This window comes from Spermophilus citellus, assembly GCF_964194105.1.
Source record: "Spermophilus citellus genome assembly, chromosome: 11".
NCBI classification, from domain to species: domain Eukaryota; kingdom Metazoa; phylum Chordata; class Mammalia; order Rodentia; family Sciuridae; genus Spermophilus; species Spermophilus citellus.
In genome coordinates this window covers 132,368,441-132,385,822 of record NC_138192.1, presented here as the reverse complement: position 1 = coordinate 132,385,822, position 17,382 = coordinate 132,368,441, and the positions used below count along the sequence as shown (strand labels likewise).

The 17,382-nt window shown below is 53.0% G+C and overlaps 1 protein-coding gene across 10 annotated transcripts in view; it reads right to left on the bottom strand.

Annotated features, from left to right (window-relative positions):
• AGAP1 (ArfGAP with GTPase domain, ankyrin repeat and PH domain 1) overlaps positions 1 to 17,382 on the bottom strand; it is a 496,078-nt gene that overhangs the window by 178,909 nt on the left and 299,787 nt on the right. For all 10 annotated transcript variants that reach the window (XM_081261162.1, XM_081261161.1, XM_081261163.1 and 7 more), the window contains one exon: positions 5,256 to 5,360. In XM_081261162.1, the coding sequence (XP_081117288.1) occupies positions 5,256 to 5,360 (105 nt within the window). The remainder of the gene's footprint in view (positions 1 to 5,255; positions 5,361 to 17,382) is intronic.

Sequence of the window (17,382 nt, the reverse complement as noted above, 5' to 3'; positions counted from 1 at the left end):
TGCAGGACTGGGAAGGAAGGACAGCGTCCGGCACCGTGGCAAGGTGAAATGGTAATTAATCCAGGACAGATGCCACGCCCTATGGTGCCTGTCACAGCCTGTCACGGCCTGACACGTCCAACGATGGTCTTCTCAGGAAAGGGAGGCCTGTCTCCTCAGGGGACCCAGCCACCCACGTCCCCAAAGGCGACGTGTTGGGGAGGATGATGAGAGAGAACCCAGACCTGGGCATCCCAGCACAGCCACCTAGTCACCTTCCGTGTCAGGAGAGCGGCCGTGCGGGCATGGCTGGAACTCCTGTGACACAGCTGTGTGTGCTGATCCTGGGTGGACTTCCCGTCTGTGACCTGGAGGATCAGGCAGGAGCCTCGGTGTCCGGGGGAAACCATGGAGGGCTTTTTCAAGAGAAGCCGAACAGGCCAGGATGTTGAGGGATCTAAGGGCCCTGGTGACGTGTGAGGCTGGGTGGACGCTGCGGCAGCTGGTGGGGGTGTCCTCCATGCTCCAGGCAGATGGTCTTGTTTCACCTGAGACCGTGGGAATCTAAAATGGCACTACCAACGGGCGTGGTGGCGCAGGCCTACACTCCCAGCTCCTAGAGGCTGAGGTGGGAGCAGCGCAAGTTCAAGGCCAGCTTGGGCAACTTCAAGACCTTGTCTCAAAACAACCCCAAAGCCGTTTTAAAGGGCTCAGGATATAGCTCAGCAGTAGAGCATTCCTGGGTTCGAACCCAGTGCTGAAGAAGTAAATAAAGAGCAATTACCATCAGTGCACACAGTAAGAGGCGCTGCTCGTGTAAGGCAGGACTCTTTTTCTTGAACTGTGTCTTGAGAACACCTACTTAGGAATCATCTCAGATCTTTCTGCTGTTTTTACATCAGTGAAGAAATGAAATTTTCCATGATTCAGGAACTTAGTGACATCCACAATCCAATGGCAGTTTAGAGTGGGAGTTTGTTTCTACCAGTCGGAGCAAAACCAAATCAAAGCTCAACAGCACATGGGACCCCAGGCCCATGTGGCAGGTCAGTCCTGCTCAGAGGGAAGGAGCGGCCTACGTGTCAGGGAGAAGGGACAAGCCACGGCTGTTTGCAACCTGGGCGACAGGCAGGACAGGAAACACCCCCGAGGAGCTGTTTTCAAGAACCAGCACCTGACACATGCCAGCCAGGTGTGGGCTGAACAGGGGCTGCTCAGAGCCACCCAGGTCCTGGTGAGGGCGCCCTGGGAGCCAGGGCCAGACGCACAGTGAGCTCTCTCCGACAGGGCACCGTGTGTCCTCGCTCAGCTGTGGCTGCAGAGCTCATTCTTACAGGTCCACTTAGGAATCACACCGCACACGACTCTTGAGGCAGGAGTTCCAGCCGCGCCCCCGACGGCCGCTCCCTGACATGGAAGATGAATAGGTGGCTGTGCTGGACTGGGGCGCCCCGAGCTCTCAGTTCTTTCTCATTATCCCCTCTATTTTCCCATCATGGTCTCCCTACGGCTCATACTTCAGTCCACAGAAAGGGAATCTAAGGATTCCAGAACAGCCCCCCTACCCCATGACCCAGCAACGGGTCTTAGAGCCAGCAGATGCTCATAGGTCCCTCCCTAGGAAAGCTGGACAGGCAGGGCTTTTAAAGAACTGTCAATTGTTTTCAGGTAAATCCAAATGTAGACCACAAGGCACCCAGCCACAGAAACCCACATGCTTGCCTTTAGTATTTCAGTTTTATTCACATGCTTAGAACGGTGCATGCAGAACATCCAGCAGAGATGCAGGGGCCAGTTCAGCCGGTCAGTCCTGGAGCGGGATGGCCCGCCTGTCCCGGACTGCCTGGGGCATGTTTTGAGCAAGGGAAGTCCCAGGCCTGGGAAGCCCTTAGTCCTGGGTGACCAACAGTGTCCAGTGAGGAAACGTGGACAAACTGAACTGGGTTTTCTGGGCCCGTCTTAGCCCCGGCCTGGAACTCATCCCATCTTGCTGCTTCCATCTCAGGACAGGTTTCCCTCAGGAAACCCAACTCACCCCATAAGCTGCTGTTTATTAAGAGATTTGGGTCAAAACTTCAGAGTTACAGTCTTAAGAGTCTGAAGTGCTCCAGATGACAATATATCATCAAAATTCCTACCCACTGAATGACTCTTTCTCTCAGTCACCTCAGTGACCTTTCTGCCATGTGGTATCTCGGAGACAACCTAGGAAATGGGTGCACAGTGTGGATGGTGTCTGAAAGATCACCTTTTGAAACAGCTGGCATGCAACTTCAACATTTGAACCAGAAACTCATCTGCACCTCCCAGTTTCTTACTGAGGGGGAGTCTGGATTCTGCCCCAGACATCTCCTTGAATCCCTCTTCCCACTGGTTACAGGCCTGTGGCTCCCAACACCTCAGAACAGAACAGGTCCATTCCAGGCATCTAATAGAGAGTGACCTAGAACTTGCTGCCCTCCAAACCGTCATTGAAAGCATGGTGATGGACATGAAGTCAACGAACGGTCACGCTGTAGGCTATGCCATCATACTAGACTCAGTACAAATCCACCCGTGGCTAAGCCGCCACCTTGGGGAACTATGCATGTGCCTGCCCCAGACGCATGGTTCCAATGGCACCAGGCCAGTGGCTTTTGCAGACGACAGCAGCGCTGGCACCACAATCACGCACCAAAGGCCGATACATGCCTCCCCCACACCCCAGCAACACTCGCGCACGCCTATGGAGGAGAGAGAGGAGGGAACTGCCAACACCGAGGGAAAAGAACAGGTCTGGGCACAGGAGAATTTTTGAAGAACTGATTTGGATTATTTAATCAAGAGGTTGGGGTGAAAAGTCGCCCTCCTACAGGCGTTTCTGGAACCTGCTGTTGTCACCCCCTGTCTCTTGGCAAGGCGCACACGTGGGCCTTGGCTTCCACATGCACAGGCTACCTGCTTTGCACAGGTCCCTCTGATGAAGCCTGTGCTCAGCAGGAGGCCACTATCCATCCGATTTCACCTTACAGCCATGGAGTTCCACCAAGAAGAATGTGCCGATTACACTTCTTGCTGCAACACACGTATAAAGCATGGGGCCCGGGATTAGACTCTGCTCTTGGAAGAACGAAGCCCTCAACAGGGCAGTTCCCTGCAGCCAGGGCAGCACTGGGCGAGGAGCCAGGAGGACAGAGGACAGAGGACAGCCCACGTCCTCAAGGATGGGAGCAGGGCACACAGTGGGCTGTGGAACCGCAAAGTCCTCCATGGGGCAGCCTCAGCAAAGGTGTGAGCCCTATCCCCGGGAGGCCTCTGGGAACAGGTGTGCCCAGTCCCTGATTGGGGGCCACCTGGTGAACCAGCCTACTCCAGATAAACAGGAGCAAACGGAGCATGAAGAAATGTCCTCACTACAATAAGGAATGCGTGTGTCTACAAAGGAATCCATCCATACACCCATCTGATTCCGTCTATCCATGGGATCATCTGTACCTATCGTATACTAATGTATTCCTAGATACCTGTGTTTAGATGCTCCTCGACTTAGGTGGGTTATGTCCCAGTAAGCTCACTGTTGAGATGAGATTATGCAGGTGGAAAGTGTATTAATTCCTCCACCTGCCAAGCCCCGGGCTTAGCCTGGTCTACCTTAATTGTGCAAAGAACACTCACACCAACCTAGAGTTGAGCAAAATCATCCAACACCAAGCCCATTTCAAAACCAAGTGTTGAGCATCTCAGGCAAGTCACTGAGTACTGCACTGGAGCGAAGGCTGGGAGGGCTAAATGGGCAAACTTCACAACAGCGTCCACTTGGAGACGCTCATGGAGAGCGTCACACGCCGCAGCCTGCCTGCACAACCCTCAGAAGTGTACTTCCAGCCAAGCACCGAGGCATGTCCATTACCATGTGAACAAGCCAGGAGGCCTCAAGAAACACCTGCTTTGTTGACATGGTTCTGAAAGGTGTAGTTATAGCTGTAACACGGGGGAAAGGGCAACTCACACCAGCAGCATATTAAGCAACAAGAATACCATCTGTTAGCAAGCATGCTGGGAACACTTAAGGCAAGTGTTCTTGACAGCGCAGGGGAAAAGGCCTCTTGTGTTTTGCCAGGAGATAAACTGATACAATGTCTCTGGGAATCTGACAACATACACCAAAAGCCATGACCATACACATACTCTTCCGCTTAGGATGCTGATTACTAGTAATCAATCCTAGGGCAGTGGACAAGGACAGAGGGACACAGGACACTGATCAGAGTTATAATAGTGAAAAAATTCAAAGTAAATTTATTTGCCAAATGCCTGTCTTTGGGGTACTGTTGAGTCACTTCGGGTCCAGCTGTTACATGGACCATTGCATAGCCAGAAAATGGTGGGGTACAAGTGGATTTGTGGACACAAATAGGTGCACATGACCAGACCAGATGTGGGTGGAAGCAGGAGCTGTGCCTGTGGAAGGACAGGCCCACGTGTGCGGGAAAGGGCGAGGGTGCACCTCAAAATGCCAGCAACTGTGTTCTCCAGGAGTATTTTACTTTAGGGATAGTTTTAATTTTCTTTCATTATATTTATTTCTCACTTCCTGTCAACAACTGTGCAAGTCTTAAAATTATTTCAAATTCTAAAAACTAACAGCTTGACATAGAGATATAATCAAACGACCCACTAACACTATAATCTTCACATCTCTCTACCTCAGGCCAAATGCCCTGGGATGCATTGTTAACCAAAATGAACACCCCCAACTTGGATTTTACCAAAGTTTGCTTTGTATTTTCCCCCAAGAACAAGATTAGTTGTTTTTTAATCTAATATAAATTATTTTAGCCTAATAATAATAAATTTTCTTAACACCCAGGGACGTTTCTCCTGTCTTACAAATGGGCATGTGTTATTTGACAACAAACACGGAGCCATGAATTGCATTTAACTTCCTGTTTTTGTTCTTAGACATTCAGAGCTGAATTTTAGGTTCAAATGGGATTGCGTCCTTCATTATGGATTTTCCTATAGGTAATTTCTTTTTCTCTTTCACTACTTGCTCCTGACTTTCTACATCATTTACAATTTTACTTCATCTCTATAGGATGAGAGGGCTAGGGAGGGAGGCGAGGGACAGACCTCTGGCCCAGCAGAGTGTGAGGATAGTGCCATTCATCTCATGACTGACCAGGAGACCAGCTACCCCTGGAACCTCAGAGGTGAGTGGCTGCCTGCTCTTAGGCCCTGCCCCCCATGCTCAGCTGAGGCCTGCCCCTGCTGGCTGCTCCCAGGGCTGAACTCACATGCAGACTTGGATGATAGGTCAGCACGCCGTTGTCACACAGGGTGACGTATTTCTTCTTCCACTCCTTGTTCAGTGACTTGCCACTTCGCTTTAAGAGCATGCCCTGGAAGGAAAAAGGAGCCAAACAGTCAGCCTCATGGGAATGGAATGAGAAGTCAGTGCAGAAGTAATTTTAAACATTCTTTGTGTCTTTGCCAACTTACAAAGGAAATTATGCTCAATTTTGGATTGAATCTGCTTTTTTCCTTTTTATGTACAAAACATATAGTATACTTTCAAATTTCTTTGTGTGTCTGTGTAAAGAACTTGGCTTTGTGGGATTGGTAAATGCTAAAGACCCACCCTCAGCTCAACAAATAACACAAAACATCCTGACGCGGCTCCACTGCTCAAATAACAAGTCATAAAAGCACAGGACACACCTAAAGGAACAGCGTTTTGAAGACAGAAACCTAAACTTCCTTTTTGAAAAATAACCAATGAACTGTATACTTACCTCATATCTGTGAATAAGGACATTTCATTTCATAGTTCCTTTCATTTCAGAATTTTAGCTTATTAAAACTGAAGTTCTACTTGCCAACTTTTACTGATAACACTTTATGGACGAACTGTGTGTAGTTTTTAAATCCATCTTTAATGAGATCATATCAGGGCTTCTGGAAAACCATCCAGAGTTTGAAATCGACCCATCTTTAAAGCCACATTTAACCCAGTCTTTCATGAATGACTGACTCAAACACATTCCTGCTTTAACTAGGAACCCCACCTCCCCCGAGTTCACAGGCTTTCCTGGATTAGGAAAGCAGGGTCAGCTCCCACACTGGAACTCAGGCCTCCTCTCCCAGCCAGGGCTTCCTGACTGCCCAGCTCTTTCCACTTCAACTCCAGCGTTCACATCCTGACTCTGCCTGTCCCTCTTAGAAGACGATGATCTTCTCACTCCTGCCCCTGCACACTGAGAACGACGGGAGGTCCCGTGCTCTTCCTCTTGCTGTTTGTAAACCACACGATCACCAGGATTGGAAAGCACAGGGCCGATGCCAGGTGACTCACCCAGACGGAGCAGGAAGGAAGGCCACAGGTTCTGAGACGCACTCAGACACCTTGGGGCAGCAGGGGCACGGAGGGCCTCCTCTGGAAGTTTTACGCGAGACAGAATTAGACAAGCATGCCTTGATGACACGATTAAGCTCAAGTTTCAATTAATTACCAGCATTATGGCAATACTGTGTTTTATTTACTCAGATCATAACATAACTGAGTTCCATAAGTACCAAGGATCAAAAGCCAGCTTGGGGTTCTCACCACTATTAAACACTGTTGCCAGAGGGAAACATTTCAAAACTTGAAACAACTTATCAAGGAATCTTTGGAAAATTATTTCCTTGTAAGTTCTTATTATTTAAAGAAAATATGCAGCAAAATATGGTGCCTCTTGGTTTCTGCGAGCATAAACCAATCCAAACCAAGCTTGGTACCGACCCACCCGATGAACCAGTCCAGAGGAAAATGTTACGAGCTACAAACCAAAGCAATAAAAGCTTCATTGCATGGTACCAATTAGTGGGAGAGGGACAGTGACTGCCAGCCAAGCAGTCATACATAAGCGATGGCTTCAAACCACTGCGCGTCCCTCCCTGGGGATCCTACCAGCTCTGCACTTAGCATAACGAAACCTCTCCCAAGTTCTCCTGTGGGCTCATATTTTTCCATCATCCGTTTCAGATGGAATTCCAACAATACCAGGGGCTGGGGGTCACTGTGGTGTCACTGGAAGATTAGAGCTGCTCTGGGCTTCAGAAGGCTTTGTCCCTTCCCACTGACAAACGCAGCCATGGCGCACACCCCTGGGGCTGATGGACTCACACAACTCGCTCGGCTGGCTTGGGGCAAATCCTGCACTCGTAATTATCCTTCCACCAATGAAGGCCACAAGACTTATTTATTAAGGAAGAAAGGGAAAGAGCCCAATTAGGAGGCATGGAGGGGTGACGTCAGAGCTTCCTGGAGAACAGAATGAGGCTGATTTGCTCCCCTGGCAGAAAACACTGTCTGAGTGAAGGAAAAGCCAACCTTGAGGCCTTGCTGGACTCTACAGTTCATATGGAGGAGACGGCCGGGTCCTGTGAGCTACGGGGATGAGCTGTCTGTGGGCCTCTAGAAAGGTTCAGAAGCCATATTCTGCCCTCCAGTCTTGGGCCCCTGTGGCTTTATTACAATGACCCCCACCAAAGACTGCCGAAGAGACTGAGTCCTTGGGCTGCCCTGCTCTCCGCCTCCAGCCATGGCTGAGCAGGGCTGGGGCAGGTGGCCTGAGCACCCCTGGCATCTCTGTCTTGTCCTCCATAAGCAACAGGTCAGGATGGCAACACCGTGCAACTTGCGGTTTCTGAGCCAAGGGAGGCAGAGAAGCTTGTCACCAGGGGGAGGTGGCAGGCAGTCCCGGGCACCACCCTCTGCATTCCTGCCTCTCCACTGGCTGGTTAGATCCTGCTGTTCCTGCTTACAGGCAGTGACTGGAACCCGTGTGTATTCCCCTGCTCTTCCTGCGAGGCCCACGCACAGGGGCTGGTGCTTGGGATCCCCGTGCAGGCACCAAGGCCACTGGCCCTTCCTGAGAGAAAAATGAGACTCCAGCCTGCAGGGGTTCAGCTTCCAAGAGACTCCCAGGGAACGTTCCTGGCCGGGGGATCCCCTTCAGGTAGACCTGGGGAGCCCACATCTCTCATGGTTCCCTCCTCCTGAGTGTCACGTAAGCCTGAGTGAGAGAGCAGAAGTGCCACTCCAAGGTGAGAAAGTGCAGAAATACCCGCTGGGGCTGTGGTGGGGTGTACACACCTGCAGGTCCAGTGACTGGGGAGGCTGAGGCAGCAGGCCTGCAGGCAACCTAGGGACACCCTTAGCAATTACCAAGACTCTGTCTCAAAATTAAAAATAAGAAGGGCTGCAGCTGTAGCTCAGTGGTTAAGTGCCTCTGGGTTCCGTCCCCAGCACCAACTAAATACAGACATACGTACAATATGGGGTCTGCGGCTCTAGAGGTGGGGGCTTCTGCATGCTAAGAGCAGCCCAGGGAGCCCCACAGGAAGTGTCTTGGGGATCTCAGAGAACATGATGAGCACTGCTAGAGGCAAATCTCAACCCTACCAGAAAGTTCCAGGAATGGGGTGGCCAGGGCTGCTGACCCTGGAGAAGGCCAGGGCTGGTGGGCAGGGGAGTGGTGCACCAACAACCCCCCCACGGCAAGAGTGACGGGACCTGTGCACGACGGCTCTGGGGTTAAAACCCTGGCTACAGATCCCACAGCTTTGGTCCCTGACACAGGTCGGTCCAAAGGAGTCTGCAGACTGGCTGTACACGGGCCCACGTGGGACCTCTGGCCCAGAGTCGCGGGTGTCCGTGGGGGCACCCCTGCCCCTCAGTGCGTCTTAGCGTTCAGAGCAGCGGCAGCGCCTGGACCCCGGGGAGGATTCCCTGCTGGGCGCGCCACCGGCTGCCAGGTGGCAGTGGCAGAGGCCAGGCTCCTCGGTTTCCCAATCACAGTCTTCCTTCCCCTCAGACCAGCTGGCCTCCTCCCGCACACCTCCTGCCTGGCCCAGAGGGGAGGGGAGTTTGGAGCAGGAGATGGTGGAGGTCACCTGACAGGCATCAAGACCCCTCTGCCAGCCGCCAGGAGGGCAGATTCTCAGGTGGCCTGATGGAACCCAGTGTCAAAGTTCCCACCCAGAGTGGCCACTTGGATGGGCAGCACTGGCCTCACCTGAAGCGCACTAGACGTCTGTCTGCGGCCCAGAGCGGCAGGGCCACCCTGAGTTCAACAAGGCCCCAGGTGACCTGAGTGCCTGTTCATCCGCGCAGCTCTGGGCCCAGACCTTCTCAGGAGCACCGAGCTTCTCCAGGGGGCATTCACCCTGCAGAGAACTCTTCTTAATGGCTGTCCAAAAAGTGAGCAGCTACTGGACTCCACTGCCCAAGCGGGCGTTGGTGACTTCAGAGGTTTCACGTGGTGCCAAGGGGGAAGTGCAGGGGGAGACTGGTACATGAGCAATCCATTCTGTGACCCGGTGGGACCCACCCTGGCACCTCAGGCTGCACAGAAGAAAATGACTTCACTCAAGAACGCAGGACGTGGATGGCCGCAGGACGAGGGTCATCGCAGGACGTGGGTGGCTACACGGCCAGGGCGGCCTTTACAGCACCACAGTGATTTTGCTTCATTATCCATCATGATAAAATATTGCTGTTAATTTAAATTTATTCTTTAAAAAAGCCATTAGTTGTAATTATTCTTAATTATTTTGGGTCCTATGATTATTTAGTTTTATGAGTGCATATAATGTCTGGCCTTATCGGGAAAACAGCTAGGCCAGTGCTGGGGGGATCCAGGCAGCCATTTTCTAAAGGGTTCCAAGTGGCCCACAAGTCCCTGGGAGAGGCTGGGCTAGAACAGGAATGAACTGGAGTCACCTGCCCAGGGGCAGGAGAGGGTGGGGAACATGGGACAGGAGGCGGCTGGGAGAGGCAACTGGCAGGAGGATGGCAAGGGAGCATGTCCTCCCTGTGATGCGTCCTGCGTCCTGCGCTCCAGTTCTCCCCTTTCCTATTGACATTTCCAAGGCTGTTGGGAGATTCCCAAAGCAGACAAGAGCCAGGTAGGTTCCATCCTGCTTGTCCTGGGGTTGGAGCACGTGGTGGTGTGAGGAAGGCCACCACCCTGACGTGCACCCTGCCGGCCAAGCCGCCTGCTGTGTGGAGGCCCCACCCCAGAGCTCTCAGACCATGCTGGGCACACCCAAGTCCCCCCGCATCAGAGGTACCCAGAGTGAGGAAAGGCCGCTGCAGCCGTCTCAGGAAGGGGGAGTGGGGCCGAGCCTGACAAGATGCGGATGCCCTTGGGTAAGCCACCTTGTTCCCATACCACCAGGTGACCTGGAAGCTCAGGTCAAGACTGCAGCTCTTGGTGACGTCAGCAGCCTGATACGTGGGCAGCGGGGCCAGGACAAAAGCACATGGAGGTCGGAAGGGACCCCATATTGCTACAGGCAACAGGAGACCACAGGCCTGCTCTTCCTCAAAGGACCCAGAGCCCAGGAAAGCCCGGGCACCTGGGCATTAAGCGCCCACAGAGCCCACTGGAGCGCTCACAGGGGCCTCTGGGAAAGCTGGCCACGGCACGGAGAAGCCACCTAACTACGCACGGCCTCTGTGCCAACAGTCTAAGAGAACCTTCTCCCGAGGGCGAGCAGGTGTGTGGTCAACTGGGCCACGCCCCAGAAGACTTGGGGACAGCTTCCGGGGATGAAAAATTTGTTTTCTTTTTCTTCCTTTTTTTAAATGAATTTTCAATACTGACTTTTGAAAAGTGTTCATAGCAAGTGAGAATCACAGAGTGTCAGAGCCCAAGGGCCTGAACGTGGCACGAAAGTGTCCTGCCTCACTGAGCATCCCCAGGGCAGGGAACCTGGTCTGCCAGCCGGGTAACCCTTCCCCAAACTAAAGGTTCCCGTCACTCTGCCACCGTGGGACCCCTCTGAATACGCCCAGCGTTCCCCAACGTCAGAAGCTAAGGGGAAACTGAGGGAATAGTGACCCCTCATCCCTTGGGCCAGCCCTTCTCCTGTAGCCAGAGCCCCTTCTGACATCCCACGGCTGGCTCCCGAGCCCTCCTGCTTCAGGGCTGAGCCCCTGAGCTGGTCGTCTCCACGCGTCCGCCAGTCTGAACGCTCACACAGCTCCAAGTGCCGAGAAAGTGGAAAACCCTATAAATAGTTCATTTCAACTTTTAGAGGACATGAAGCCACAGTCCTGCTGGCCAGAAGATGACAGAGGCCGGAAGGCTCCTGCCTGTCTGGAGACGCACTGGCGGGCGGCTCCCATCAGAGTGCAAATGGCCTTATGATTCTAAGTCTCTTTGAGTCCCTGTAACCCAGGGCAAAACCGCATGGTGGAACGTCAGAGTGCATCCTCTGTCTGTCTTTCAGATGCCACTTCCGTGCAAGGGAAAACAATCTCTGCCTAAGACCATTGCTGGTCGACCTTCACGGCATAGACTTCAATTACAGGGAGTGTTTTACTCGCCTCTTGTGTGGCCTCAATCTTCAAACATTTCTTATTTCAGGGCTATGGTGGACTCCCCCACGCCAGGTGCATACCCAATGCTGTACCACTCCTAACCAGGCACCTGATGTGAGTGACCACAATCATCCCCATGTTACAGATCAGAACACCGAGGCACAGGGAGGTTGTGTACCTTGTCCAACCTGCACAGCCAGCATGTCCAAAAATGGCCCCCAGTGACCCGCACCTCCCAGCACCCCTGCTGGTGTAAGTAAATCACTCCACACTGACTCTGGGCCGCCTGGGGATGACTTTGATCCACGGAACCCACAGAAGGGATTCTGTCAACGCTGGTTTAGACCTTAAGAAAGCCTGGCAGCCTCTGTTTTACAGGGCTCTGGCGGACTGGTGGGCCCTGTAGGTCTGCAGTCCTCGCGACAACTTTATAAGTGATAAAATGATGGTTTTCTCAAATCATTTGGTTTTCAGGTGGATTCTTATGCAGCAATTGAGAAGAAAAACAAAACTGGTCTCCTTACTGCTTTAAAGAAAATCCTAACCAGATGGAACTGGCTGTGGAGCCAGGCTCCTGACTGTGCCGAGCAGGAGCGAGAGGGAGCGTTCAGGAGAGTCTCAGGCAGAATTCGAGAAACATTCCCAACTCCATCCCCTAGAGAACGGACCACCAGACGGTTCTCACTGACAACCTCTCCTGCCAGCAGAAACTCTGACTGTAAGGATGCCCCTCAGAGGTCAAGGTCAAACACAGGGCATGCTGGGAGACATGACCTCAGGGTGCGGCAGTCAGAACCTTCTCATGAGAATTCAGAAAACTTTCAGCAGTGCCTCAAAGACCCTTCCAATTAGAAAAGAAGACAGAGATATGAGATAGAGATCTGTGAATTGGGCTTCTGTCTAATAAAATAGATTGTAATTTGATACAAAGGATACCCACAGGGGTTTTAAAGGAATTATACCGCTATAAACTGAAACTCACAGAAAAGGTTCAAACTAAAAGTGGTGCTGGGCCTTGACACCTCAGTACAACAGGAAGCAGGACAAGACAGATGCACAGTGGCAAACATGGGCCATTTCTTACAGAAGAGAGCAGAGTTCAGGCCCAAGTCATGCTCCCTGCAGAGAGAACCTCCGAGATCTCCTATGCTGAGGGCAGGATGGACAGGTAACATGTGCCTGTCTGGATTTCAGAACTGCTGTGGACCAGTGACTGCTGTCTCGCTCTCATTCCTCTCCACTTTTGTCGAATAAGGAGGGGGTCTGTTTCATTTCTCTTGCGCCTGAGTGACTGCCACATGGTGTGTGTGTGTGAGAGCGTGCGCGTGTGCACACACATGCACAGATAACTTCTCCCCAGAGACTAGAACAGTCCCCGTCTTCAGACCAGAGTGACATGGTCCTCAGATGGTGAGGACCAAGAAGCCTCACCCACCCACATGTGGACCTGGTGTGGACGCCGAGACTGTGAACTTCAAGCCTCAGCCTGATGCCTCCATGGCATGAAACTCTGGGGGTCGGGGGCTATGGGACCTAACACAAAGGAGGGTAGACTGAAGTCACTGGTCTCTACAGATGACCACACCATCCACCTCCCCAGTGGTTTTCCTGATCCCTGACTCATCAGGAGAACACGGTGAGAAAGACATGGAGCCCGCTGTAGGATTCTAGCCAAGGCCTGAAGGAGGCCCACAGCTCCTGCTTTCATGCCCCTGGGGACCCCGAGCTGCTGTGTGGGGAGTCAGACTGTCCTGCTGAGAAGACAAATGAAGAGGGAAAGCCCCTGGGACCTCAAGGTGGAGAACTAGGTCTGGGTGGTTGGCAGCCACTGACCTTCAAATGCTGACCTCCAGCCACCAGTCACTTTTGCTGAGCACCAGCTCTGATCATCCAGAATGATCCAGATGTCTCTTGTGCAGCACAGACGACCACATGCCCAGACCAAATTCCCAGCCCAGAGAATCCAGATGAATTGTGAGCTGGCGTTGTTTTAGACCACTATGATTTTGGTTAATTACCTAGCAATGGGTGACCTGGACAGAAGTGGGCAGAGCCAGGGCCTGGGCTTGTGCTCCTCAGCCCAGGGCTCTGCTGCCTCCAGGGAGGGTCTCACCACCAGATCATTGGCAGGACTTGCACGTCTTTTACTTGTTTGCACAGTTAGAAATTTAGGGGCTTTGTGACACCTCAATGATTCCTCTATCTTACTGGGAAATAGCCCAGGTTGGTCTAATTGCTGCCACCTCATTAATTGACTGATCCGTCAGGAAGAGAAAAATTTTAATGCTCGGCCACCAAAATACCAGGACCCAGGCAGGCACTCTTTGCTTTTGGCCCGAGGACCCTTTAGTAGGGTAGCACAAAGTCTTTTTCTTCATTCACGCCTGTTCTTTGTCTAGTCCCAAGAGGTCACTGAAAGCCAAAAGCAATGCTAAGTGTACAAGCTTTAAATAACTTACAAAGTTAACGTAACGAATGTAAGTGCTATCTGAAATCCATTGCTCAGTGTTGGCTGCAGCCCCAAGCTGTGATAAAACACCACTCATAAATTTATATTAAAGCTCTGCTCGATAGCAATTATTTACCAACAGAGATTTATTGACTGCATTAGGGACTGGGGGTCTCACCCAGGCAAATCAGTCTTTGTTTTGAGTCTGAAGAGCGTAGTGTGTGGGCCTCTGCTTATGTGAGGATCACCACGAAACTGGGAGCAGCGGGTGGCCACGCTCCTCCGTGGCAGGACAGCCCTGGCTGTCGTGTGGCCGCCCCACACAAAGCCAGACGGCCAACAGGCACACCAGCCCGGTCCTCTCCTCATCTGCCTCAGCAGCCACCAGCAGCCACCCAGGCATCTGCGGAGTCTCCAACACGACACGTGCGATTTCACTGTGATGGAAACAGCCCTGCACTAGAGGGACCAACAGAGTCTCATCTCCATGTTTAAAAAGAACTGTGTTGCCATGCTTAAAAACTCCCTGCACATCCCGGGATGCTAATGTCTGTACCTGGAAAAATAAAAACACAGACAAAAGCCAGGCTTAGCTGGGTGTGTGCGGGGTGCACACCCGAGCCCAGCTCCTCCAGGGGCTGAGGGGGAGCCCAGGAGCCTGGGGACAGACTAGGCAACACAGCAAAACCCTGTCTCAAAAACAAACAAAAAAGTGGCGTTTGAGTTTATACAGTCCTACAGTGAACACCTGTCACTGGCTCACTGTTTTATGATTTGCACTCAAAATACTTCTGAAAAGATTCTCATTATAGAAATTAAAGGTATCTATAAATTTCTAAAATGTCTCAGAGAAAAGTTGCATCTCTGACTAAGATCCAAAGGGCATGACCACCAATCACTGGATTTCCTTATTTGATCTGAATCCTTCTTTTATTCTAATTAACATTCTTCCTGTAACATGTTGGTTAGGTTTCCATCACGGTTGACAAAAACACCAAAGAGACTCAACTTACAAGGAGGAAAGGTCTATTCGGGCTTATGGTTTCAGAGTTTCAGTCCCTGGCCCCTTGGCCCTGTCACTTTGGGCCAGTGGTTACACGTACATCTGGCAGGAGCTGGTGGCAGAGGACCTGCTCCCCTCCTGGTGGTGGAGAAGCCAACAGTGAGAGGGGAAGGGTGGGGTCCCAGTACCTCCTGCAGGCCCCCTGCAGGGGATGCTCCCAGTGACCTAACGCCTCCCCGATCTCCACCTCCTGCGAGTCCCACAGGCCTGTGGGGGGCACCTCACAAACCCCAGCACACAGTAAAACTGTGGATCACTTGTGCCAAATTGACCTCAAAACCATCAAAACCTGCACAAGGGTGGACGGTGGGTGATGGAATGTCACCATGAGACTCTCGGGTGGCAGAGGGGTCGCTCCAGGACCTGGACACTCTCCTCTGGCACCACCCTCGCTGTCTGGAAGCGTGCCCACCGGGTCTCTGCCCTCAGTGGCCCTTGTGGATAACAAACACCACCTTGCCAGGAACAGGCCTGGCTGAAAGCCTGTAAGCCCCTGGCCCTGAGCCTCCAGGTGGGGAGGTCAGCACAGGCCATGCTCCCAGGCCCACCGTCACCCCTTTAGGGCCAAGCGGGCATGAGCGCTCGGCCCTGTGTCCTAGGGGTCAGTGGTGGGAGCCGAGCCTTGGCTGAACGCTGCCCATCCCGGCAGAAGCCCCAAGGCCTTGGGCTCACACAGGCACCTGTGGCCAGCTCTGATCTTCTACCTCTGCAAACAGAGCTTATGAGAGCACAGCCAAACGCCTTCAGGAGGGAGGCCCAGGAGGGAGGCCCAGGAGCACCGCCCCACCCGCGGAGCCCGCGACACCTGTGCTCCAAGCTCCCACAGCCCCAGAGTCTCCTGACACAGCTGCTCCTTCCCACAGAGGGGCGAGCTGAGCCCCACCTCTGGATTCAGAGGTGCAAGTCCCAGTGCCCCCCCACCGCAGCTCACACTCTGGAGACACAGGTGTCCCTGCGAGAGGGGACCAGGACTCCTCACAGAAAGACCATGGGAATCAGGGGAGGAGACAGCATCTCCAGCCAGGGAGACAGGCCCCCGAGAAGCCTGCCCTGCGTTTCCAGCCTGTGGCCCTTTGCCACCATCGACTGGGAGCGGTCCAGGCCGAGGAAGGTGCCCCCTCGGCGCACCTGCAGCACCTCGCAGGGCAGGAGGCAGCTGCTGATCTGGCCTCCCGCCTGGCACTGTGCCTTCCTCCCCTTCACCCGCCGAGTCCTGTCCCCGCCGGGCTGCACAGACTTCCAGTCTCGTCGCACGTTTGAGCCTACACAGCCTGCACGGATGCCTAGACTGTCCTGCGTGGAGTAGGGACTCTGGGGGCCAGGAGGGTCTGGGTGGGCTCTGGCTCCCGAGTGCCACCTGGGTGGCTTTGTGGGGCTCAGTCCTGAAGTCATCTCCATGCAGCTCAGAGTCGCCCCCACTGTGCGGATCCAGGAGGTGCACCAGCAACCTGGAGCCAGAGTGAGCCCCGGGGGAGGAGGGACAGCGGCCACCTGCAGGGGTGGGGGGCTCCTGGGTAGGGCTCAAGGGAAGACGGCACAACAGAGCCACAAGACCACAGACACAACGCGTCATCCGAGGTGTGGGCAATGCTTTTGGCTGAACACAACCAATGACACCGACTTCATGGGCTGCGTGCAGGAGAATACTCCCAATTAACTGGTGTTCCCAAACTCTTTAGACAGGAACTTTCGACGCATTCACGTACATGGTGCTTGGATCAAGTTTTGGTGAAATGAGATGGACCGACTGACCAGTGGACACTGCTCTCCCAACGCCAAATCATTTTAACTTTTCATCTGGTTTAAAGTGTTTCCATAGAAACAGCAGGAATCCCCTGTCACGGAGCCCCTTTTCAACAGGGAGGCTGGCCCGGCCCCTCCTCCCGAGGGCCTATTACTGCAGGGACCAGGCGGGGGAGGGGCACGGGAGGAGGAGAGGGCTCTGGATCTTTAACCAGCTCCCTGGTGACCCCTCCCCTTCCTGGTTAGTAATATTTCTGTCATTCTGCCAGGTTGTCGGGTACAAAGGGTTACACTTTAATTGAGCTGTCAGCATCTCCGACAATCCTATAAAGCCCCGATTATGCACGGCGGGGTTAGTGACACACTGGTTATTGTGGATGCCCTATTTGCGAAACCCAAACCTGCGCCACACACAGGTCAGCTCACCCGCGCGACCTTCCTGTCATTAGCCGCGTCTATTCCTACCTCACCGCTGAGAAAATCACACGGTGCTGGCTTCAAAGCGCAGGCCGGGACTGGATTCGACCAGGAGCTAATCACCCACAAATCCAGCTCAAATGGCAATAATTGGCTAAACTGCTCCCCTCTCCAGAGCTCAGCAGTAATTTGGGATAATAAAGAAAAGAATTATTCAGCTAACTGCCCCGAAATGTATGCTTTGTGACCGACACACTTCACATTTTAATAAAGATGGACGGAGAATCCAGTTGAACACCGTGCCGCCGAGTAACGGAGCAGAGACCCGCACAGGGCGAGAGAAGTTTGTGGTGTCCCCGTGTCCCCATCTTTAAAAGC